This window comes from Typopeltis vanoorti, chromosome 8, assembly GCF_054136105.1.
Source record: "Typopeltis vanoorti isolate ZY-2024b chromosome 8, IOZ_Tvanoo_1.0, whole genome shotgun sequence".
Taxonomy (NCBI): Eukaryota; Metazoa; Arthropoda; class Arachnida; order Uropygi; family Thelyphonidae; genus Typopeltis; species Typopeltis vanoorti.
Genome location: NC_143556.1, coordinates 62,980,238 through 63,004,743, shown reverse-complemented (window position 1 = coordinate 63,004,743; position 24,506 = coordinate 62,980,238). Strand labels below are relative to the sequence as shown.

General features: G+C 35.6%; 1 protein-coding gene across 1 annotated transcript in view; it reads left to right on the top strand.

The window, feature by feature from the left end:
* The window catches only part of LOC150104049 (uridine-cytidine kinase 2-like), a 164,126-nt gene that overhangs the window by 79,356 nt on the left and 60,264 nt on the right, over positions 1 to 24,506 (top strand). The window contains exon 6 of the mRNA XM_090396713.1: positions 14,160 to 14,208. Coding sequence (XP_090252839.1) covers positions 14,160 to 14,208 — 49 coding nt within the window. The remainder of the gene's footprint in view (positions 1 to 14,159; positions 14,209 to 24,506) is intronic.

The window sequence follows — 24,506 nt, the reverse complement described above, 5'->3', positions numbered from 1 at the left end:
AATGTAATTCTCTTTTAGTCTGTTCTGTACTAGAAATATATCTTCACAGTTGACTCTTACTGTAAAAAACTAATGAAGAGTCCAACCAAAGTTAGTTAGATACAGTGTAAATTTCTAAAAGCCACTTTAAGTTTTTGTAAGTTTCAGGAAAAAAATCATATTGAATTCAAAAATCTCCACATAACTTTTTAAAAAATATATAAGATGTGCAGCTTTCATTTCATAGATAAGCTGTAGACTTAAATATACAAACATTATTGCAGAAAAAATGGAATGTGAAAATAAGAATCAAACCTTAGAGATTCAGTGCAAACATCTAAAGAATAATTGATTCTCTCAGGGAGACATGTAGACGTGATGAAGTTGTCCACAAGGATGGAAAAACTCAGAAATTCATGGCAGATTCAGAGTAAAAGAAGCATTTGTAAAAAATGAAAGAACTGAAAGTTCTTGGCAAATATATCAGCATGCGTCCTTAGAAAATACAAAAAATAATGCAAAAAAAGCTAAGTAATAAGCAAACATCACAGGAAAGATTTTGAGAAGAACCTAAAAAGCATTTATTACAAAAGTAGTGAAATGTTCTGGAGGTTATTAAAAAAAGTTTATAAATGAAGTTTCAAAAGGGTATTATAAAAGGAAATTAGATGCTAAAGATAACAGAAAGTGAAAATAAAGATATTCTAGATAATATTGTTTTATTTTCCTATGTAAATCACACTCTTAAGAGTTAGATTATGTGGAAAGCTGCTTTACAGAACAAACATGAAAAATTCTTCAAACCTCTTTAGGCATCCAGTAAGGCAGTGGCTTTATGCTGGGTGATGAAATTCATCTTCCACCCAATGACAGTCACAAATATCTAGACCTGTCAGATGTTTAAAGTTATTGCTTTGAGTTTTAAATGAGAAAAGCAGTTACAAAACAGTGGTGGAAAATATTCAAGAGAAATGCAATTGGGACTACATATCAATATTTAAGTTAGGAAAACCATCAGAAACTTAAAATGTGGAAAGGCCACTAGGGTAGATAACATTCATCTAGAAATGTCAAATATTTATCCTTCCAAATCAGAGTTGGAAGGATAAATCAGGTAGTAGTTAAATGGATAGTAGTATCATTAAGTAGGAACTATAGAACGCAAGAATTATGAATGATATACAAGGTAGAAAAATTATCAGCAGGCTTTTGAACAGATGCTGATGGTAGTGATCACTTTGCAAGGATGTATCATGCAGGTGGAGATGTTGCTGTAATGGCCATAGAAACAAGAATATCATCTTGTGTTAGGAGGATGTGCAAGAGACTTAGCATTTTCTCTGATGAGGCAATCTAATTATGTGACATTTTGGAAACCAGGGACTCATTGTAAGAGCACACAACTCACTGTCTATACTATTTATTCTTCCATTTATGCACAATGCCACTCTTCATCAAATAGCATAAGTGGAGAGTGGGCACAGTGGTTTCAGAGTGCTGTATCTGGTAATAGCATAATTGATTTGGATATAACAAATGGATACAAAATGATATTGCTGGACTTTGAAAAAGCATTTGACAGGATACTACTTAGAGCAAATATACTGTATGTAAGATGGTAACATGGATAAGAGGGTGGCTGATAGAAAGGTATCAAAGAGTACTATTTAGCAGAGTAGAATCCAGAAGAATGCAAGTTACCAGCAGTGTGCTGCAGGACTCTGACTTGAGATGCTTTTATTTAATTTGTACCTGAATATAATCAGAAATGATATGGAAGGAAATATCCAGTGTTTGCTGATGGCAAATGCTAGGAAAGACAATACTTAATAAAGATGATGTAGAGATCCTGCAGGATGATTAAAACACACTGATATTGTAGTCAAAAGATAGAGCTTTTTACTTTAATGTAGCAAAGTTTAAGGAGGTTATGCACTTTGGGATAACAAGATTACAGTCTTTGTGCTACATTGAAGTATTGAAAAGAATTGAAGTTCAGAGGGCATTTGCAAAAGCAGTCAAAATAGCTCATAGGATCACTTGGATGTTGTTCAACATCCAAGGAAATAAGAAAGTTATTATTCATCTTTATTAAGGCTTTGCAGCTACATCTGGATACTTGTACTGATTTTGTAAAATATTTATTGGGAATGAAAAATGGTGAGGGGATCCAGAGTCAAGTGATTGAGATAATAGAACTCTCAATGAGAATATTTTGAAGATTTATGGATTACAAAAATTGGGACTAGTGCAGAAGAACAGAAGAATTTTTTTTAATATGTAATAAGAAGGGAGAGAACAACCACCTTTGCAGACTTGACTACTGAAGTGGTTGCTCTGCAAAGGTGGTTGTTCTCTCCCTTCTTGTGTGGCCATTTCCTTTATCCAACTCAGCTTCCACTTTATTATAGAAAGTGAGCAAATTAGGCAAGACCTACCCTTCAAAAAACTATGCCTTTCCTCATAGAGGATCATATTCTTATTCATCCATTCTCAAATGCTGTCTTTAAACAACTTTTCCAGTGGAGATGCTGATTGGTCTATGATTCTCTGTTTTGTGTTGGAGCTTCCTTTTTTGCAATGGAGCTATTTCATGTTGTCAGAACTGAGACTTAAAGCCTGAGCGATACTATCGATTCTCTTGTACATTCTTGTAATACATGCTGATATCCAGTCCTATGGCTGTATTCACATTGAGATTTTATAATATTTAAGAACCTCCAGTTCATTATGTCCATTCCCACATTGATCCATGTCATGTGTGTGTTGGAGCATTATTCTCTACCTGGATGATGCATCCTTACAAAGTGATCACTCGCTCAGCTATTTCTTCTGCTTCTCGCTCCCCATTATCAGCATTCATTGAAGTTATCACAGCATAATCATTCCTCTTTTTACTCATTATGTTGTGAAAGAACTCACTTAGATTTTCTTTGGCCTCTTCAGCTATTTTCCTCTCATAATCTGATTGTTGCTGCTTAGTGAGCACTATTTAACTCCCATCTGATTTATCTTCCTCCTGACCCTGTTTATTATGCAGTCAGATACTACTCTCAATAACCCTTGCTCCTTTCCCTTGCACTGCTAACATCCTTGTGTTTATTTTTTATCATTTTTCATCTCTGTAAAGATATTGTTTTATATCGAGTGTTTAGTATACACGAGCAATCCAATGACTTTTAACTCTTTCTTTTAGAATCCAGAAAATTGACTTGAGTTCCAAATAAGAAAAATATATACATTTAATGAAACTAAAACATTATCTACATTTAAATAAAATTACATAAATAACTACAAAATTAATTGGATCGGAGTCCTTCAAAATAAGTCTACTGATTTCATTATACTAAAAAATAAAACCATTCATTCTCTGACTCATTCTATTACTGGGTTGTTTAACATGTACTTAATCATATCTACCCAACTAAACACTTGGTTTTCATAACAACGAAATGTTCATCAGAGTCAGTTTCTTTGTTGGGCCTTTTCTGAAAACATGGAACTACCTCTTCACTTCCATAGGATCCGTTTTTTTTTAATTCCTTATTTAGCATGCGATTTTTTTTCAATCATTCCTCCTGTTTCACTGCAGTATAAATATTCTTACCTCTCACAGTTCACAAATTACCAATTTTTGTACCAGAGAAAGCAGTTTCTTCTACTATTTCATAAACAACATATCTAAGTAGAGCTCTTCATGTTAAGCCACTTTACAGTTTCAGATTTCAGCAATTCCATTGGTTTAGTGGAGATTTTTGAAAAATTGGTTACCGCTCGCATTCAGAAATGGGTTCACAGTGAACTTTGCAATGAACAGCATGGGTTTACTAAGGGAAGGTCATGTTTTAGCAACTTGCTCACATTCTATAATAATAATATTACCATTGAACTAGACAAGGGGGAATAGATACACCATGATACTTTTGGATTTTGCTGAGACTTTTGACAGAATACAGCATGGAAGACTGTTGCATAAATTGGAGAATATGGGTTTGGATTATAAAATATTAGCAAGGATAAGAGGATGGCTGAATGACATATCAAAAAGTGGTATATATGTGTGTGGGGGGGTGGGGGGGGATGAGTCTACAAGCTTTAAGGTAACTAGTGGTGTACCACAAGGATCAGTCCTTGGTCCACTGTTATTCAATTTGTACATTAACGATATTGGGAAGGATTTGACAAGTGACATACAGCTATTTGCTGATGATGCAAAGATAAGTAGGGTAATCAGGAATGCTGCTGATGCAGTACTTGCAGAATGAATTGAATAGGATGGAATTGTGGGCATGGGAAAAATGGATGTCAGTAAATGTAAAGTCATGCACTTTGGCTTGATTAGATATCCAATGTTATATTATATTGGTGGGATTATGCTAGAAGAAACTGATCAGGCTAGAGATCTCAGAGTGTTAGTAGATAGCAAGTTGAAGTTCAGGAGCTATGTAGCAAAGTTTGCAAATACAACTCAAAAGATAATTGCAATGCTGACATGAACTTTAACATATAAAGATAAGGATGTCATTTTGCCTCTTTATAGGGCCTTGATAAGACCTCACTTGGACTATTGTGCACAGGTCTAATCTTTTGGTTTCCATTATGATTTTGATACAGAAGAGAGAGTGCAAATGAGGGTGTTAAAAATGATATCAGGATTGTGATATCTGATTATGAAGACAGATTGAGAATTTGTAGACTGCACACACTAACAAACAGGAGGGAGTGATATAATTGAGACGTACAAACTTCTGAAAGGGTCATACAGGATTTCAGTTGATGGAATATTTCATTTTATGGAGGGTGGGGAAAGGACGAGAGGGCATCCTTGGAAACTGAGAGTGAATGCCTCTAAGAAAGGGGTGAAGGCTAGATTTTGCTCTCATAGGGCGGTGCGTGATTGGAATGGATTGCCATTGGATGTGGTGGGTGCAAGCAGTGTGAATGGATTCAAGAATAAGTATGATAGCTGGTGCGTGTAGTATGTGGCCTCCTGCAATGAGTCTCTGACTCCCTGATAATAATAATATGTAACCTCACTTAATGGATAATGATGCCTTCTTTTTAAGTGATTTTTTGTTGTATACATTTTATTTCAGTGATAGTAAGTCTACTCCAGATGCAGTGCTGGTCCTGAGGATTAAATTTGTTCTGTCGTGGGGCTAAAGTTTTGCAAATGCCTATTTTCTCAGTAGATGATGTGATTTTTTAAATATTAATAAATAATATTTTACGTGAGTTAATTCCGTTATTATAATTTTAATTATTATGAAAAGATGCTTAAATCATGTGGTATCTGAATAGAGTCAAAGAAGAAATATAATGGGAATGAAATGCATATGCAATCTCATTAACAAGAAATCCACTAGAAGATTTTGATGCGAAAAGCATATCATGGGAATAAGAATAAGAGGAGTTATAAAATATTTAAAGCTTAGGCCAGAATAGTTAAGAGTATTGTATGGAAAACTAAGTTGAGGCGAAAAGAAATTGGCTGCCACAGGCTAAAGGCAACCCAAAAGAAGTTTATCATTATGCTGCAAGTAAAAGGAAGAATGACCGTGGAAGAATAATTTTACTGAATGCAGACAGTACCCTAGTATTAGAAGCAGGTGAGGTAGTTCAAATATTGAGACCTAATATAGGTTAATAGATCCACCAAGATCTATTAACCTGGTGTACTATAGTGCACAGTGCTACCACTACATTGGATGAAGAGATAGAGGTGCATGAGAAGGAGATTCTAGAGCCATTGCATAATCTGGATAAGAAATTGGCAGATCAGCACATATGCTAAAGGAATGTTCAGCGAAACAGGCTGGGCCCTTGATATGTTTGCATAATTTAAGTCTTAGCCCAGGAAAGGAAAGAACGCTTGATAGTTCTGTTGGTGGTGCAAAAACTGATGCGTCTAACTACTGACCTGCCAGTATCTTTGTTAGGTGGCGGTGAAGATTTTAGAGAAGTTGGTAAGAACTTGTATACAGAAATGAGTGGACAAACAAAATATTTAATAATAAGGTGTGACACCTTTTGGCTACTTGCATATGAAAATATGACTTCTGCATTACTTCAACCTTAGAATCACCTCTTGGTCTGTCTCCCACTGATGAGACTTCAACAAAGGTTGAAACTGGTCTGGGTAGTGACCCTTCCCAAAGCACATCTCCTTGTGGACACATTATACGTGTCCACAAGGAGATGTGCTTTGCATTATGGGATACTAAGGCAAGTGATGTGAAGTCATTAGCTTCTTTATACGAGTTGCCCCAGTGCTGAAAATAGTTCAGGTGCATACTTGTTTTCTTACAATTGGATAAATAATTAAACTAAGTATATAAGAAGAAGGCAGGGTAGACCTCAAAAAAGGATATTGGATGGATAATGAGACTGGAACAGACCAATATGGTCTATACCTGTAACTAGTGTTATGATGATGAACTAAGTATATAATTTCTTGGTATCTTTAATTTAAACAAGATATACTTTGCAAAAAACAGCATGGGTTTACCAAAGAGAGGTCAAGTCTGAGCAATGTCCTCATATTTTATAATAATGTTATGGCTGAGTTGGATACACTTTTATCCTGTTGGACTTGGCTAAGGCTTTGTTTGAATACTACATGAAAAGCTGTTGCATAACCTAGAGAATATGGGATTGGAATATAAACTATTGATTTAGGTAAGCAGGTGGCTGATGAAAAGGTATCAGAATGTGGTATATGTGGGATGAATCTGCCAAATTTAAGGTGACCAGTGATGTGCCCAAAGGATTAATCCTTGGACATTGTTGTTTAATTTATACATTAATGATATTGGAAAGGGGCTGACAGGAGAGCTTGATGTTTGCCGAGGATGCAAAGATAAGCAGAATAATCAGCATTACCACTGATGTAACGTGGAAGTGTGGCCAAACAATAATGGCAATTCAATTCAGTGTTGCGATCAATTCATTGTCAGTAAGTGTAAAGTTATGTGCTTTGGTGTGATGCAATACCCAACAGCATATTATATTGACGAGATTATGCTTGGTGTAACCGATGAGCCTAGAAATAGATAGAAAGTTCAAGTTCAGAGGTCATATATCAAAAATTGCTATATTGCGATAATAATTGCAATGTTGAAATTAACATTGACATATAAGGATATGGATGTCATTTTGCCTGTTTATAAGGCCTTGTTATGACCACACCTGGACTACAGATTTGGTCTCCTAGGTTCCAAAGGGATAAAAAAAAGCTATGGAAAGGCTGCAAAGAAGAAGAGTAACAAAGATGATATCAATTATGGAGTTATAGATTGAGATTATGTGGACTGTAGACACTGGTAGACAGAAGGAAGATTTATTTATTTAGCGTATGGGTAAAAAGACAAAAAATTAATGAGCAAAATGATATGCAGATTGACAGTTCAGTTAACTAATGGATGGCACATCTGGGAGTGAATGCAAGTTTTCTGAGGCCTCCAGGGTAGGATATAGGGCAGTCATTAGTCACAGTACCTCATATGCATAAAGGTGACTGTGAAATTCCCCACAAATGTAATAAGTGAGCACAATAACCTTTGACTGACCTTGTCCAGTCCTAAATCTGTTTACTGGCTCCAGAGATGTCAAGGTACATTGAATCCTGGAGGTTTGATGGTTGGATCTGAAATCAGGTACTTGTTTGTAGTTCGTTCCAGTCTTCGCCACCAGTCCTGGGGACCATCATCTGGTATTTCCACAAACTGGATGGAAGATTTGGAGGTGAGGTGGAGAGATATCTTGATGTAAAGGAAGGTACATGTTATTTCTGATTTTACTTATTTCTTTGATGGTAGTTTCATCTCTTCTAAAGCATGGAGGAGTGATATGGGAAAGAACAGTCAACCATAGGAGAGGGTATAAGAATTTGGTGATGATTCTCATTGTTATGTTAAGCTGTGTGTCCACAAGAGTTGTGTGATGACTTCAGCTCCAAACTGGTGAACAATACTCTGCCGCTAAGAAGACCAAAGCCAGGGCTGCAGTTCTAAGATTTGAGGCATTACAACCCCAAGTTCTGCCCATGAGATTGTTTATGATGTTGTTCCTGGCAGATATCTTTAACTTCATTTTTTGAAATGTTTTCAGTATGTTAGACTACAGTCAAGTGTGACAGAGCCTTGTGGTTATTTAGGTGGAAAACTGAAACAACAGTTTTGCTTTGGTTAGGAGATAGTCCTCATCTTTCAAAGTAATTTTACAATGAGTTCAGATTTTGCTCAGTGTTTCCTCAAGGCTTTGGAAAATACTGCAATTGCTATGTCATCAGCATAGATAGATTTACAATTAGCTGTTGGAGGGATGTTGCTTGTGTACATGTTGAAAAGAGCTGCTGCGAGGACAGATCCTTGTGGCAATCCATCCTGCATGATAAATGTTTTGCTTTTTTGTGAATCTAGATGAATAAAACAATCGGTCTTTTCTCCTCCCTGAAACGTCTTATTGCTCTCAAATACTGCGTTCTAGATAAAACAATGTTACTTCGCTCCATGATAAGTTTCATTTTATTCTGGGACTTTTTAAAACAAAATCCGATTTCATGAAGTATTTTCCTTAAAGTTTCTCTTTTCCAAGGAAAATTAATTTTTTCTTTAAGCACAGGAATCAATTTTGGAACAGTTGGCACTCTTTTCTCGACCATGTGAAATTCGTGAATAGTTCTTCTTATAACATCTACATCAAAATCATTCAAATCTACGGTGTCGATGGTTTTCTTTACTCTGGCGCTTTTTTTTTAGGAGATTTAAATTTTGGCTTACCTTCACCTTTTGATTTCCTACGAATTCTTTTAACAGTCGACCTTGATACGCCCGCAATTGCACTTGCACGTTTTATGACTTGAGAAAAGGGAACAAGGAGACGATTCTTTTTCGCAGAATGTCAGCACATTATTCAATATTCTTTTGGAAGAGTTACTGAAACTACAGTCAACAAGTTCTGTTGTTAAACAACAACAGAACTTGTTGACTGTACTGGATCCATCATACAAATTAATAATAATAAAAAATGCAAAAAAGCAATAACAAAAATCAAGCTAGTACTAGTACAGCGACAGACAAGAAAGCACGTGATTTTGCATGTTGGCGACCAATTTGTACATCCTTCATTTCTTTATCCCCTTCAGCATGAATCGACTATTCTTGGCAAAATGTCAAGGAGAGATCTACAAACGGTGGGCGAACTATACTGGTAGTAAAGTAGAGGTCATGGTTGTCGCTGATCCCCATTTTATTTCAGATTTGAAGGTTCCAGGTTGCTTGCTGTCATAGAGGAGGTGGAGGCTTTTTTTATTTAACATCCAGTCTTAACTGCAATAAGTCTATAATATCATAATACCATAATATACTGTACGAGTTGAAATCACCAAAGATGTGCTAGAATGAGCTGACTGAAGTGCGGGGCTTGGCCAGTCTAATAGAGGATGCTTATATACATTGTATATTGAGAAGTTGTGCAGCTAGATACCAATGAAAAGTTACTTTGTGAATGGTCCAGAGATTCTTTCCAGATTTACTTTTGCATAGATTGCCAGGACATGTCTTTCATCAGGTTTATCAGTGAGAAAAATGTAATCAGAAATGATATTTCCTTTCAACAAAGAAATACTGTGAGTAGGCATATTTAAATAAATTATAATAACAGAATTAACTCACGTAAAATGTTATTTAAGTATAATTTTCACCCAAGTATCAAAGGCGTCTTCAGTACAAGGTTGAACAATAACTGACAATTCCAAAAGGCACTAGCTAATGCAAGATAACTGAAAAAGATCATTAAATTTCCTAACTTATTAAAAAAAAAAAAACTTACAGAAAATAAAAAATAATGAAATAATAAATATATATATATATATATACAATTAAAAAAGTTAGGAGAGATTAGCTGATTTAAAAAGTACTATCACCCACAAATGGTATAGACATAGACCATCGGATCTGTTTAAGTTAGGAGAGTGAAGTAAAGTTTCACATGTTTCTTTATAAAGTTGTTTCATGAGGAACCAACTTTTGTGAAGGACTCTTATCTTGATTATATTATATTGGAGTGATATATTATATCACTCCTCTTCCATCACACAAGGAAGAGGAGTGATATATTAGAGGTCTATAAACTTTTGAGAGGGTGCTGTAGGATATCGATCGATAAAAATTTATTATATGGACGGTGGAGGGAGAGAGAGAGATAGAAAACAAGGGAGCATTCATGTAAGTTTGTATGCAGTTAAGAAAGGAGTAACAGCTAGATTTTTCTTCTTTTTTTTTTTTCTTTTTTTTTATCCCACACACAAGAGGTACAAGAACGTATAGCACATCAGTGCCATGTGTGAGGTGCAGATAAGGATTAAGAAAAAAGAAACTTATTTGACATTCTTAAAGAGTTGTAGGCTGAAATTGTTGGAAAAACATCATGGGGAAGACTATTTCAGAGGATAGAGGTAGATAGAATAAATGAGGAAGAGGAGAACCTTTGAGTTTGTAGTTATACTGAAAAGGGATGTTGGGCTGCTACTCCTGTTTTAACAGGCCTAGCAGTAAGTGGAGAGATGTTTATTAATTCACTGGAGCAATAACCATGGAAGTACCTTTAGAAGACACTCAGGGCTGAAACATTATGTCTGTGAGATTGAAGAGAGAGAGTTCGAAGTGAGCCTGTGAGAGAACTGTCATCTATGAGTCGAATTGCTTTCCTCTGGACAGGATCCAGAATTTTTAAGGTGGTTTTAAGTGCACTACCCCAAATGTATGAACAGTATTCTAAGGATGGTGAATTTGGGATTTATATAGACTTAATAGCTGGGTGGGTGTAAAATAGCTTCTTGAGCTAAAAAGAACGCCTTATTTTTTAGAAGCAGATGAAGCTATTGATGTGATGTATTTGTGCTAGGAGTGGTTGGAGATAAATGTCATTCCAAGGAGAGATGGTCTTGTCTGGTGATGTGTGTGTGTGTTACTGAGGATGAGGGAAGGTGAGCTGAGATCCCCTTTTTGAGGATGGTATGGCGATTGGTGTTAAAGGCACTAGTTGCAAAGCACATGGTTTGTCAAAGCAGCATGATAAATGGAGAGTGATATTGTCAGCAATGCTATGGATAGAATTTGTAATGATTGAGAATGGGTCATTTATGTATAAGAGAAAGAGGGTAAGTGAGAGAATGGAGCCCTGGCACACTCCTGCATTGGTGGCAAAGCTTGAAGAGAGTTCTATCAACCATGACATGCAGTGAACAACCAGAGAAAGCTAACTATCCAGTTACAGAGGGTGGCAGATAGACCAAACTAAGGAAGGCAGTTTGCAAGGCAGGCTTTGATGTCAAACACAATTGAAAAAACCTGGAAATGTCAAGGATGACATTTCCTGTTTCTCTGAACCTTTTCATGGCATGTGTCCAGTGGTGAGTGATGTAGGTTGAGATATCAGCCATGGATCTGGATTAGCAGAGTCTGTAGTGGTGGTTGCTGATTAAGGTGAGTTTCTAGGTAGTGAAGAAGTTAACCATTGATAATCTTTTCCATTATTTTGGAGAGGATCGAGGTGATGGCAATTGGTTGGTAGCTGGACAGTACACTTTTGTCTTCCTTTTTTGGAATGGGTTAGATACATGCTAGCTTATGTGATGGGATAGGCGCCAGCTTGTATAGAAGATTGAAAAAATGTTAGCAGAATGGTATAAGCCAGGGGTCAACAACCTGTGGCTCCGGATCTGCATAATGGCTCTTTGAATGAATAATTGCAGCTCTTTTCATTATTAAATGATCTATCTAAACATAGAAGTAAAAATAAATTTTTTGTAGGTCAAATGACCCCCTAATCATATGTCGATACTCAAAAAATGTCAGTTTACATTGGGTGCGATCAGCCAGGCAGAGCGCTACTTTGTAGCGAAAATTAATCGCTACAAATTAAATTAATTTGTTATTAATTAATTCGCTACCATAGCAAATGCCGATCGCTACGGTAGTGCTACGATCAAGCAGTTGGCTCGGGCACATTTATGACGTCATGCTAGGCTAGCACATGTAGCACTTGCCTGTCTGAACACACCCATTGTCTTCGCATATAGTACAGGTGTTGTCTGTAAATCTGCTCACTTTGTTAAAATAAGTAAAGGTTGTGTAGTGGACGTTGCAGTGCCTTCATTTTCTGGTGATTGTGTTAGGTAATGTGAATATTGTAACATTAAATTAAATATTAACAAAATAAAAATATTTTTATAGTATTTAAAATGTCAGCAAAGAAGAGAAAGATAGAACAAGAAAATCGAGAGTTTAAAAGTGAATGGACCGAAATCTACGCATTTGTAGCAAATACAGCAGGATTTCCAATGTGTTTAATATGCCATGAAAGCTTTCAAACAATAAAAAATCAAATATACAAAGACATTTTTTAAATAAATACGATACATTTGACAAAGCATATCCACGGGGGAGATGAAAGAAAAAAAGGCAGTAGAAGAGTTGCAACGAAGTAAACCTAACTAAATATTCATTTTCCAAATGGATAAAAGAATCGAGAAATACAACTATTGCTAGTTTTGTGGCCGTTCAAGAAGTTGTTAAAAGAGAAAAACCTTTTACGGACGACGAATATGTGAAAGAATGTTTTATTAAAATGTCCGAATATCTTTTCTGCAATTTTAAAAACAAAGCAGAAATAATTACAAAAATAAAAGACATACCATTATCTGCTAAGATTGTAAGGGACAGAACTATACAAATGGCAGAAGATATAACAAATCAGCAGGTTACAGATCTAAATTCAACACCAGGATTCTCCATTGCATGTGACGAATCATGTGATGTGGATGACATTGCACAGATAGTAATTATTTGTAGATACGTAAACTCTCAAGGACCTCGGGAAGAATTACTTGATATACATGTACTGCCACTTACAGGAGAAACTCGTGGAGAAGACATTGAATCTGCTGTTACCACTTGCTTGAAAAGTAAGGTTATTAATATTAACAAAATATCTATTGCGACCGATTGGGTGCCGAGCATGAAAGGTACAAAAAACGGATTTGTTTCTTTATTTAAAAAACAAATTTTGCATGACGTGTTTTCCTTTCACTGCATAATCCATCAAGAGATACTTTGTGCACAATGTGAGACTGTAAACTTGCACATGATTGTGGTCTGAGTTTCTGAGAAGAAAGCTATCCTCTATAGTGTCTGGAAGGAGAACTAGTTTAAAAAAAAAAAAAATCAGTGGTATAGAGAAAGTGGAGGGGATCTATTTGGAATTTGGGTAAGTTGCTGAACAAGTTGCATTAGATCATTTCTTATAGCACGACTGTCCTTGTTCTGGAGGTCATTTTATTTTCAGTCTTTGCTGAATGTGTGCCTTCAAAGTGCCTTAGATAATGCAAGCTTGAGACTAAAGGAAATTGGCTAAAGCACACCTTGCCACAAGACTAATCCTTTTATCCTTATGAATTATATTTCCATCGAACTCATGCTGTTTAATAATGAAAGCACTAAAAGGTAATAATTAACTAAATTTATTTAGCTTATTAGATTGTAAGCCAACACTTTGCTATGGTTGCTGAGGCTTCTTCATAGACACAAAGAAATACTAAGCACATGCTTGCAGGCACACTAACAGGAAGGCAAATGCAGATAGATTTCATCTATGGGTGCAGTGATGGAATCTTGCTGAAAGTCTCTCAGTGATGTTTTCCCAGATTTGGAGAATGTTATAGTGCTGTGGTTGGATACCAGGAACAATCTGTTTCTGTATAGGAGGAAGGTTTTGTTCCATTTTATCTGATGATCTGTATCCATGATGTCTGCCATCCTAGAACAACTGATGATGGATCTACTTTTTTGCGTTCTTCTAGGTGTATATTTGCTGTTCTTTCATTTTGTATGCGGTATCTAAAGTTTGCAGGCTGTAGAACCAGGATGATCTTAGATGGCTTTTGGGGAGCAGATAAGAGTAGCTAATTTTTGTTATGACCTGAAAGGGGGGGGGAGTATTAATCTAATTAGCTAAATAAAGTAAATTAAGTATTTTTATGTGTTTTCTCCATTAAACATTAACATGACTAGTAATCAACACCTAATCGCCATACCAGATTAGACTGAAGTTGAAATTTACACTCAATGTTTAATTTAATTATTTTATAACATCGATATCATGCCTTTAAATTTTTTCAGACAAAAAAATATGCTGATGTCATCATTCCACGAGGAGCTGATAATGAAGGTGAGTTAAAAGCCTTAAATGTATCTTAGTTATTCCCATTATTATTTATTAGATATGTGTGAATGCATATAACTAATGCATACCTTTTTGCTCACAAATATGCCAGAATTTGGGAAAATTGTTCTGTTGAGTAAGTCTGGCCATATATGGTTTTTAGGTGCTTATGCAAAATATTTAAGGACCTTAGATTATTTTTTGTCCATCTATTGATATGTAAGTTATTCTGAGATTCTGGCTATACAGATTTTGTTGAAATTTGATAATATCTGGAATCTTTGCAAAAATATTTTCAAACCATTTCGATTTTAAATTGGCAAAGAGCATTGAAATTGGATATTGCAATCAATCTTCTCTGGCTGATGGAATTTAATACAATTTTACAAGATGATGTATGTGTAATTTATTAGTGGTTTGCAATGAGATCAATTTTATTGCCAATGTTTTGCAAAATGATTGAAACTGATATTAATAATTCTGCACTAGCTGGATATTATGGGAGTTCATATCTTTCATCACCAGCCTGTGGAATCTAACAGTTGTGCTGAGGTTCAGCAGGTAGTGAGAGAAGAAGAGAAACAGGTAGAGAGGATAGTAGTAGGTATTAAAGAGGCCTCAGTTGACCTGCTTGGCCACACTTAACCTATTAACAGGTCTGGGCCAAGCAGATCTCCAACATTATCTCCCTATATCCGTTCTCTCAGCTTTCGACGGTCAGCCATTTCTGCAGATGTCTGACCGACGAAAGAGGCAAAAACAAATACAAAGAGAACACACAAATGAACAGAACTGGGATACAGCACTAAAAATTACACCAACAAAAAAAACAAGTGAATTGCTAGATTTAGACATGAAAAGAGTGGGGGAAGACAGTCAGCCATCTCTTCAGATATCTGACCGACAAAAGAGGCAAAAGAAAAACAAATACACAGAGAGCACACAAATGAGCGAAGAACAGAACTGGGATACTGCACGAGAAATTACACAAACAAAAAAAAAAAAAATGAGTGAGTTGCGTAATTTAGACATGAAAGAGCGGGGGAAGAGCCCAAGGAGCTGTACCGCCTCGCAGTAAGCCTTTGCTGCCGAGTTCTCAGGTCTGCCCCCCCTCCTATGTGGATTAATCATTATACCTATTGAAATCAAACTTAGAAACTTTTTTTTTTCGAGCTCGATGGAATTTAATAAAACATGCTTATTTCTTTTGAAATGTGTGATAGCATTTCAGTTGAAATGGAAATTACCACTTAATTTATGTATGTTTAAATTATGCTAATTTAAAAGAATGCATGGCAACTATATTTATGAAAAGCACTATGAGAGGCCAACATGATAGCATGCCATTTTCTCATTTTGTTTTGCTGAAGATGGTCAATTGGTCATCTATTGAAAACGCATAATTTTTTTGTGCTTATTTTTACTTATTTTGTGTTTATTATTAACTTTATGACTAATGAGCACACTAATAGTTCTAGTGGAAATTATGGTAAGCTAAGGAAATAGACTTCACTTGAAGTGCTTGAGTATGACACACATTAAAGATCCAAACAGATATTCATCCTCGATGAAGTAACTTAGGTAGGATGAGAGGGGTTACTCTCATAGGTTATTATCATGCTTTTTTGTTATCATTTGTTTATTTGTTTTGTTTGTTTTTCTTCTTTTTTTTTTCTTTTTTTTTTTAGTGATTATTTCCATTACTTGTGAATTTAAATTGGGTGGGATGTTCTGAAATATAACCTTCATGTAAATTAAGAAGCTGCTGTATCTCAAGTATACATAAACCGAAAATAGATAGATTTGTTACAAATGAACTGTAATTTTCAGTAAGCTCATTATATATTTACTGAAGTATCAATACTCAAGATTTCTTGTCTATGAAATTTCCATTATTCAAGTTAAAAGTTGGATTCAACTCTGAACTGTTTAAACTATATATTCATAAGAGCATGTTAAACTACTTCTAAAAGACTGATGAATATGTAAAATGTGGTAATTTTTTCACTATAATAATTGCTTCCTGGCTGGATGGAATGCAGTAATATTTGATATTTAGGATCATGATTAAGTTTTTTAATGGAAAATTAGGCAAATCAATATTATATCTTTAGTACATGTGCTCTTAGCAGCTGTAGGTTCAATCATTATGAAAAATGAATAGTCACTGTATAAGAATGATATTACAAAATGCAACTTTTTATGATCTTTAAATGCATTTGCTTGAATCTGTGATGCAACTTCAAGAAAATGCCTTTCACAATACATTGCATATGCATAATCATAGATATGTATTACACACCTCTTAATGCCTGATATCAAAATTTGAGATATTTAACTCAACTCTTTACTTTATGCAGATGTTGTACTCCTAAACAAATCCAGTAATGATAATGAGCAATGAAATAATGAAAATGAGCAATAAAATGACACTTTGAAAATAGGCAAGAACACTAAACAGCTGCATCTTAAATGGAAAATCCATTGAACAAGTAAAACATTTCAGCCTAATTAGGCACAATTTTCAGTGAAGAATGGCAAACTAATATGGAAATAGACGACAGAATTAGCAAAGATGGTCTGTTAGGAATCAACTGAATAAATTTGTTTGGAATAAGAGAGAAATTAGTCAAAACACTAAACTAGTTGTATACAAGCTCAAACCAAAATTAATTTGTGGATCTGAGAGCTGGAGACTATACATATGAGCATTCTGGGGAGTGGACATATGATATATGGCAGAACTATATTAAAAATGAGGATACAAGAAGGAACTTGAACTTGTTTATATTCAGGAATGTGTGAGCAGAGCTAATCTAAGGTGATATGGTTACTTAAATAGGATGGGAAAAAAATACCAAAGAAAGGAGATTTGGGAAACTGTAATAATTGGAGGGGCATAAACCTGCTATGTGTCATTAGCAAAATTTTCTGCCAAATTATTATTTCAAGAATCTTTAATATTTTAGATGGGGGCATGATAAGAGAGCAGTCTGGTTTTAGGCCAAATAGATCATGTATAGACCACATTAACCTCTCTACCAGCCGAGGTGGATGAAATAGTGAGACCAACTTGCACTTCTTTTCCATGTTATTCAATAAGTGTTACAGAATCGTATCCAGATTTATCTGGACGTATATATACGTCCTGGCTGGTTGGGGTGTTAACAACTTAAGAATAATAATCGAATTGTTGGGTGAATTTAACTCTCCTTTATATTTACTGTTTGTGCATTATGAAAAAGCCTTCGATTCCGTTGCTAGAGATTGTATGTGGAATGCACTTTAAAACAAAGGAATGCCACAGAAGATAATAAACCTCATACAGGAGGGATATAACAAATTCCAGTGCCAGGTGCTGCATGATGGATTTCTAACACAACCCTTTTAAACTCTTTCTGGGGTGCGAAAAGGATGTCTGCTATCTCCCTTATTATTTATACTGGTGCTAGATCAAGTTCTAGAACAGACAGCAATGAAATATGCCAAAGGAATATCATGGGAAAATAAACAAAATTTTGGGTGATCTAGACTATGCAGATGATGTATGTCTAATTTCTCACAGACATGCAGATATCCAAAAGAAACTAACCGCATTACAAGAAGAATAATCACTGAAAGTTGGTTTGAAAATGAATACAAACAAAAGAAATGAGAATCAATGTGAACCACAGGGCACCAAGTACAATTGAAAATGGAAAAATTGAAAACTGTTTTACATATCTTGGCAGTGTTTTATATGCAGATGGAGGAGCAACTAGAGATGTTGACATAAGGATTCAAAAGGCAAGAAGTGCATATGCTAAGCTTAGTAGAGTATGGAAAATGAAAAATATTCACACAGGATACAAAATTAAACATATTTAATGCATGTATATGGATGCGAAATGTGGCTGGTTTCAAAAGAAATACAAAGCAAATTACAAATATTCATAAACTGATGTCTGTGAAGCATATTTCAAATTTGATGGCCACAAATTATTACTAATGAAGACCTCTGGAAAAGAACAAATCTGCAGAAAGTCAATCTTGAAATCAGAAAACGAAAATTTAGATGGATTGGACATACACTTAGGAAAGATCATGAAAAAATCTATCACACAGCCCCGGAATGGAATCCACAAGGAAAGAGTGGCTGTCCTAAAAATACATGGAGGAAGATCAACTTTAATAGAATGTGCAAAGAAGAGTTTTATTGAACTAAGACCAATAGCAAGGATAAGGAACCGATGGAAAGCATTTATAGACTCCTGATGGAATCTGGGAAAGAAAAAGAAACAGGATGGGAAAGGTTAGCAAAACAAGATTTTTTTTTTTGCCAGAATTGAGAAATGATCCAGAAGAAGACCAAGATTTAGATGGATTGATAACAATTTCGTTAGAAGACCAAAATATGAGATCTGATAATATTGAAATAATGAGAGATAACAGATGAATTTGGAGAACACTTGTTGACAGGAAGTTAGTAATGATGTAACCCATTCAGGTATTACTATCATAATATCCTGTACATCTCCAAGGATACATATCAGAAATATGATTATGAATATTTAAAAATGCATAAATGTTTATTGTATAAATGTGTGTAAATACCTGAGTGGTTAGTGTATTCACTCTTTAATCAGTAGGCTGCAGGTCCTAATGTAAGACTGCCTTTCCGAAATCCCTTAGTCCTCCCACAGACTAATGTACACTATAGGTTTATAACATGGGTTGGGAGTGAAAAAGTATAATATCATATTGAAAATGCTTAATGAATATGTACCTAATGAATTGGTATCAAAAAAAGTAATTTTTTTAAAAATAAAAGGTTCATTGGCTGTTCTCAAGTAATTTCCTAGTCTGATTTAGTTGTGTTAGCCTGCTGCTGCTCAAGAAACACCTTTCTAAAAAATCTCATTCAGAAGTAGACAATCTATTTATTAGATGACTCCCTTTTTCACAGATTCACTCCATTTATAGACATTCTGTTTCTGGAATTCTTCTATCTGTATTTTCATTCAGTTGGCTAACACCATTTCTCCATTTCCTTCAAGACATTTAACACGCAGATAGCTGCTGTTTTGCATCCATTCACTGTTAAGTGTCAAGCCTATAAAATCAGCTTCTCATTCTGCTCTTTCTCACACTGGTTTATTTTTTTATTATTTATTTATTTTTTTTTTTTTTTTCACAGAAGGATTGTCTTTTCATTGTTCAAGAAACATTCTCAGTATAATTCTCAGTTAGCAAAGGAAAATAGCATGATACTGTAGAGATCAGATAAGTTATAATTTTGGTTTTGCCTTATCAGGATCATTCCTAAGAGTAAATATTTATAACACAAGTTGCACAATGCACAAACCCAGCCCATTACATGACACTGATGTAAATTGGTTTTATGGCCTCTTTGAATCTTTCCTTGCATCAATATTTTTTTTTTTTATTCTACTGCCAAGGCATGTGCATTTTATTTTGTGTTTATTACAGACACCACTGCTACATAGGTGACCATTTGCTCTAAAAGAAGGAAGGGATCCAAACTGTGCCAACATATTACTAAAAAACTCAGAAGGATTTGTTGGCACAGTTTGGATCGTGATATTAACCATTTTGTAAACACTTGGTAATAAATGTTTATTTTTATGGTTAAATATTCAGCATTTGTTTAAACAAGTACCTTAAAATCCTCATATGTTTAACCCTTAAGCAGTCATGTTGACAGACACCTCACACACAACACTGATGTCTTGTAGATTCTTTTGCCTGTCGTGTGTGGGATTTTAAAAAAAAAAAAAAGCATCATTTGCAATTTATTTTTTGATGAATATTTTAAATATGAACATAACATTTTCCTTAAAATGTAAACAGTTAATGTAAAATGTAGACAAGTAACCTTGTTAGTTTTATGATGATCCACACACAAGCAGTGGTTCACTCCATAATACATACATGGGCTAAAAGTTAAGAAGAAATTTAAGGTAAGATTTGAATGAAAAGGAAAAATATTCATTCTGGGTTTGAAGTTGAACTGTGAAGGGTGGTGACCATTTGTTGCATGTTTTAACAGATTCAGAAGAGAATGGAGGAATTACTGATAATTCTGATGAACACTGACCATGGAAATACACTCAGTAGACAAAGCATTAGAGATAGGGGTGATAGGAAGTTGACACTGGCATCTCCTGCACAGAGCGAAATGTACCCAACCTGAACGCAGATGGTAAATAAACAGACAGTGTATCACAATTAACGAATATAGGTAAATGTGGAGATCTTAGTGACTTTGATTGTTCACATATTATTGGTGCAAGACATATCGGTCATTCTATCGCCCAAGTGGTAAGAACCTTAGGGTTCTCGAGGGCAACTGTACCAAGGGGGTATACCGTGAGTATAGAATCAAACGGATGTACCAGTGAGTGAGTGGTGGCTGACCATACGGCAACTGCAGGATAAAAGCGGCATGAATTACATCCAGAGGTCCAAACAGTGTCAGTGAGTGAACAGTATGGCATACCTTACATATCATCGGCTATGGGAACCAGTGTCCTAATTGTGTACCGCTCCACTCTTGACAGCTTGTCATCAAGCATTGTGCCTCGTCTGGCATCAGGACCATCAAAACTGGACCTCAGCGGTGCAGACCAGAGTTGTGCGGTCTGAATCCTATTATCAGTTGTACCGAGCTGATGGGAGGATGTGGTGTCAACAGTATGAGGCCATGGCCCTATCATGCCAGGTTTGCTCTGTGATGGTTTGGGGAGCCTTTTCATGTGACAAATTAGGTCCTTTGGTGTGTCTGCAGAGGCCCTTAAACACTGCGAGCTACCAGAACGGATCACCTACACACTTTCATGGCTGCACATCCTGTGGCCAGCTTCAGCAGGACACTATGCTGCCCACCAGACTGCAACCACCCAGGCATGGCTCAAGGAACACTTATCTGAGTTTGGAACCATTCAGTGCCCCTGAGTCCCTGGATTTAAATATGATCAATTCTCTCTAGGATGCCATAGAGTGAGACATTAGATCCATATATCCGGGACCAAATGTCTAAGGTGCAGTTGTGGACAATGCTGCAACAGGCATGGCTGGAATTAACTCCAGCAACCCTCTAGCCTCTGATGGAGTCAGTGCCTTGGAGAGTACAAGGTGTTATTTGTGCTAGAGGAGGACTGACATGCTATTACGAGGGTTGTTTGAAAAGTTTGGTAAAAAAAAAAAAAAAAAAGTTAAACACATTTTTTTGGAAAAAATTACCTTTATTTCTCAACATAGTCTCCATCGAGGTCTACAAATTTGGTCCAGAGAGTTTCCAATTTTTTCATCCCATCTAAAAAGTAGGATTTGTCAAATTGTGCAAAATAGTCATTGACAGCTTTGATGACATCCTTGTTCGAAGAAAATTTTTTCCCATCAAGCCAAATTTTTAAGTTTGGAAACAAGAAGTAGTCACACAGGGACAAGTTTGGAGAATACTGTGGATGTGAAACCAATTTGAAACTCAGTTTGTGCAATTTTGCCATTGTGGCTGCCAATGTGTGAGATGGTGCATTGTCTTGATGAAAGAGCACTTTTTGTGTGCAAATTTTGGCCGTTTTTTCTCAGTTCTTCTTTTAAACGGTCCATCAATAATGCATAACAGACTCCTGTTATTGTCTTACCCTTTTCCAAATAGTCTATCATGATAATTCCTTGGGAATCCCAAAAAACAGTAGCCATTACCTTCCCAGCTGACAAAACTGTCTTCGCTTTTTTTCAATGCTCTTTCACTGGGCATTGTCCACTGTTTTGACTGCTGCTTGGACTCAGGTGTGTGGTGGTGGATCGAAGTTTCGTCTATAGTCACAAATCGATGCAAAAAATCCTGCGAATTGCGATAAACATCACCAAACACTGTGTTGAAATGTCTTTTCGCATGTGTTTTTGATCAACAGTCATGGCACCCATCGCACGCACACAGCTTTTTCATGTTCAATTTTTCGTGCAGGATATTTTACACCGGTCAGTTGAGATGCCTACAATCTCAGACGCTTTCACTCACCGGTCTTCCATAGCGATACCATGGATTAGGCAATCATTTCCTTCGTAGTGACCTCAGTTGGGCGCATCTTTAATGCACCATGAACTGCATCTAACTCGGCTTTGATCTGCGCGGCCATCCACATCTTCAAATAAAAGTATTTTATCACTGCACAAAACTCGTTTTTCTCCATTTTTATGAAAAATGTGAACAAGGTCATTTCAAGTTTTTTTTTCCTAAGTTGGTACATCTGTCATAAGCATCCAAGTGAAATTACAAATCATTCTATCAAGTAGTTTGTTTTATACAGTTGTCTGTATCCCTTGAAATGGATAAAATTGAGTATTGTTACGATGTCGTCGTAGTAGTAAATATTTGCTATTTACTTAATATGGTTTTATGGTTTAACTCCTTTACGTAACTATCTCTTGAATAATTTGTCTTAGCAGCACCTATAATGTGTCTGTCTTTGTCTTACTATTATATACTTCAGCCCCTCAGATTATCACGTGCGCGAGTCTGATCTACAAAGAGATTGTCTCAAAGTTAAGCCAACTCCTTAGTAACAAAGCTCCTGAAGTTAACTTCTCTTAAGGTTCTGGGAAAATTTATTTGTTCTGCTGCGCCACCCAAAACCCTTAGATTGGAAAACTTCTCGGTCAAGAAGTGAACCTTCAGATATGCACATGGTTAATCTAATCTATTTCTATACTAAGTTAACAATTATCAATACCTTCTATAATCAACCATGTTTGCAGTTGTGGTCTTAATTAACAATTAACTCCCGCTTAGATCTGAATAATTTATGAGTGGTGCATCGGATTCTTAGACATAGACAACCAAATTAATAAGAGGAAAAGGTTTATTTAACATAATGATCATCATACAGAATAAAGAACTTTCAATTATTAATATACATCATGCAGTAATTAATACTACAAAAACATTATGTTCAAAGATTCAAAGCTCGCATTCTTAGATTATAAAACCAATAATGACTTTTAGGTGATAATCAAGCTGTCTGGATTAGACATCTCTACAGCTCTTAAACATAGCTAGCAATCAACACAAGTACAATTATAATACATAGCACATATTGCTCACCGACTACGATTAAAATATCACAGTTCTGTCTTAATTTTAGATAGTCTCAAAACTTTATGAAGGTCTATGATTGTTAAGCTACAATTATCTTCCTCAAACACATTACTTGATTAAAGGTTTACTATACCGAACTTGAGGATTCCTCATTCCTGTTCTTTCGATTCTTGGATTCCTTTCCTTCCAAACATTTTCTTCCCTCTATGTTAAGGTTAAAATTCCTGTTGTAATAGGTTTCACGGTATGATAAGAACACAGATGGTTAAGAAAATAACTATTTATCAACTTAAAAGCTAATATTTCGCTGGCATTATAGCCAGCATCTTCAGAGCACACAACACAAAATTTGTTACAAATGCAAGACAACCATAATCCGGTGTAACAGTGGGGCTAGTATAAGTGATTGCAGCAGTGCAACACAAGACTAAAGTCCTAATATGGCGCCATCTAGGTTTAAAAAAAAAAAAAAAAAAAATTCAAGTTTTGAAATAGTAGTCCAAATGATAGTCTTAGAAAGTTTGATAAAATATAAATTAAAAAATAAAAGTAATAAATATTAATTTGGTCTTAGGATGACTGTCTCCCAAATCTTTGGTAGATTTATACAGCCATACTTGTTAAGGTTTGAAGTATGTTTTAAGGCTTCTGTTGATTCCAGGAACAACCTCTCTGACTTGTAGAAGCTTCTGTGCATTACTTTTGTTTCTTTCCAATTGATCCTGTGTGCAGGGGTATCCAAAGCATGGTCTGCCAGACCCGACTTACCATAGCGAAAGTGCGGATATATTTTTTGTGTTCACTGAGGCGGATGTCCACATTTCTTCCTGTCTGTCCGTAGCAGGCTTGATGGCAAGAACAGGGCACTTCATAGACACCTGGATGTGATAAAGGAGTGCATTTATCCTTAGGTGAACGGATGAGAGTTGCTAATTTTATATAAGGTTTAAATACTGTGCGTAGTTGGTGTTTGTTAAGCACCCTAGATATCTTTTCAGATGTGCCTTTAATGTATGGGATGGTGATGGTTTTGTTGTAGTAGTCTTCTGTGGTAGATAGAGAGGATTTATGGGTAGCATTTAGTATGTTATCTATTTTATGGGGATTATAACCGTTGGTTAAGAAGGTGTGTCGTAGGTGAGAAAGTTCAGCAGTGAGAGCATGCTCTAACTCTATGGGTTAGTGTTTTTAAGATACACAA